The 1,728-nt window shown below is 40.9% G+C and overlaps 1 protein-coding gene across 1 annotated transcript in view; it reads right to left on the reverse strand.

Annotated features, from left to right (window-relative positions):
- Window positions 1-1,341, reverse strand: part of NUP133 (nucleoporin 133) — a 62,775-nt gene extending 61,434 nt beyond the window's left edge. The window contains exon 1 of the mRNA XM_017526493.2: window positions 1,187-1,341. Within this exon, the coding sequence (XP_017381982.1) occupies window positions 1,187-1,309 (123 nt within the window). The 5' untranslated portion in view covers window positions 1,310-1,341. The remainder of the gene's footprint in view (window positions 1-1,186) is intronic.
- Between the last annotated feature and the right edge of the window lie 387 nt (window positions 1,342-1,728).

Here is a 1,728-nt window from a genome sequence, read left to right on the forward strand (position 1 = left end):
GTTTAAATTCTGATTTTTAAACTACAAGTTCACCATATTACAGATTCAACAAATTAGGTTATCAGATTTTTTTATTTTTATTTTTTGTTTGCTATTTTACTTTATTTTTTTAGACACAGGGTCTGGCTCTGTTACCCAGGCTGAAGTGCAGTGGTGAAATCCCAGCTCACTGCAGCCTCAGTCTCCTGGGCTCAAGTGATCCTCCTACCTCAGCCTCCTGAGTAGCTGCGACTACAGGCGCACACCACCACGCCTAGATAATTTTTAAATTTTTTTGTAGAGACAAAGTTTCACTGTGTGGCTCAGGCTGGTCTTGAAGTCCTGGCCTCAAGCAATCCTGCTGCCTCAGCCACCCAAAGTGGTGAGATTACAGGCATGAGCCACCACACTCAGCCAGATTTTGTTTCTTTGTGAACCTACAAAGAAGATATTAGCAAACCATTCTTTATAGTGTCTGACTTTTTTTTTTTGAGAGGGAGTCTCACTCCATTGCCCAGGCTGGAGTACAGTGGTACAGCCTTGGCTCACTGCAACCTCTGCTTCCTGGGTTCAAGTGATTCTCCTGCTTCAGCCTCCCAAGTAATTGGGACAACAGGCGCGCACCACCATGCCTGGCTAATTTTTATATTTTTAGTAGAGACGGGGTTTCACCATATTGGCCAGGCTGACCTTGAACTCCCGACCTTGAGATCCAACTGCCTCGGCCTCCCAAAGTGCGGGGATTACAGGCGTGAACCACCATGCCCGGCCCATCTCTCATGGTTTTTAAGCCACTTTCTTAAAAGGTTTTTAAAAGAAATGCATATCACTAGCTACTATCTGATATTGAAATTTTAGAGTCCTGTAAGAAGAGCCTCCATTGTCTAACTGTTCAAATCATAGATCCTTATGTTCTTCTCTTCCTTGTCTCGTTTGATCCCTCCCTGGCCTGTATAGTAGTAGTGTCTTCAAAACTCCACATTTTTAGCCATCAAATCTCATTTCCAAGGCTGGATACAGTGGCTCATGCTTGTAATCCCAGTACTTCAGGAGGCCAAAGCAGGAGTTATTGCTTAAGCCCAGGAGTTTGAGAACAGCCTGGACAACATAAGGAGATCCCATCTCTATTTAAAAAAATAAATAAAAATCTCATTTTCAAGCCAAATCACAGCTTTCCAATAAATATAAAGAAATATCCATGTTATACCTGCACTGCTGTTAGGAAACTGTAAGTCTTATCACCTCCCAAATCTATAAAAGTCTCTGTGTGGGTATCTTCACTAGCAAGACTTGGCCAATAGCGGATGGATCCTTCTCTGGTGGCAACCATGACAGCAACAGCCTCAAAACAAGATCATAACAATCAGCAATCACAATAAAAGAACTCAAAAACCAGGAGTCTGATGGCACTGATACAATAAGACAATTTACTATTTAATCAAGAAAAAACAGATATAAGAACTCGCCAGTGTTTTGGTTTGCATTTCTCTAATGGCTAAAGATGCCAAACACCTCTTCATGTGCTTATTTGCCATCCTTATAGCCTCACAAAGTGTCTGTTCAAGTCCTATCCCCTATTTTTAAATTGCAATTTTCTTATCAAGTTTTTAGAATTTGTAAACATATTCTGGAAGCAAGTCCTATGCTAGCTACATGATTTAAAAATATCTTTTCCCACTCTGTAGCTTGTCTCTTCATTTTCTTGTCTTTGGCAAAGCATTGTTTTAAATTTTTATTTTACTGCCGGGC

Source organism: Cebus imitator, unplaced genomic scaffold (assembly GCF_001604975.1).
Source record: "Cebus imitator isolate Cc_AM_T3 unplaced genomic scaffold, Cebus_imitator-1.0 Scaffold42, whole genome shotgun sequence".
Classification (NCBI taxonomy): Eukaryota; Metazoa; Chordata; class Mammalia; order Primates; family Cebidae; genus Cebus; species Cebus imitator.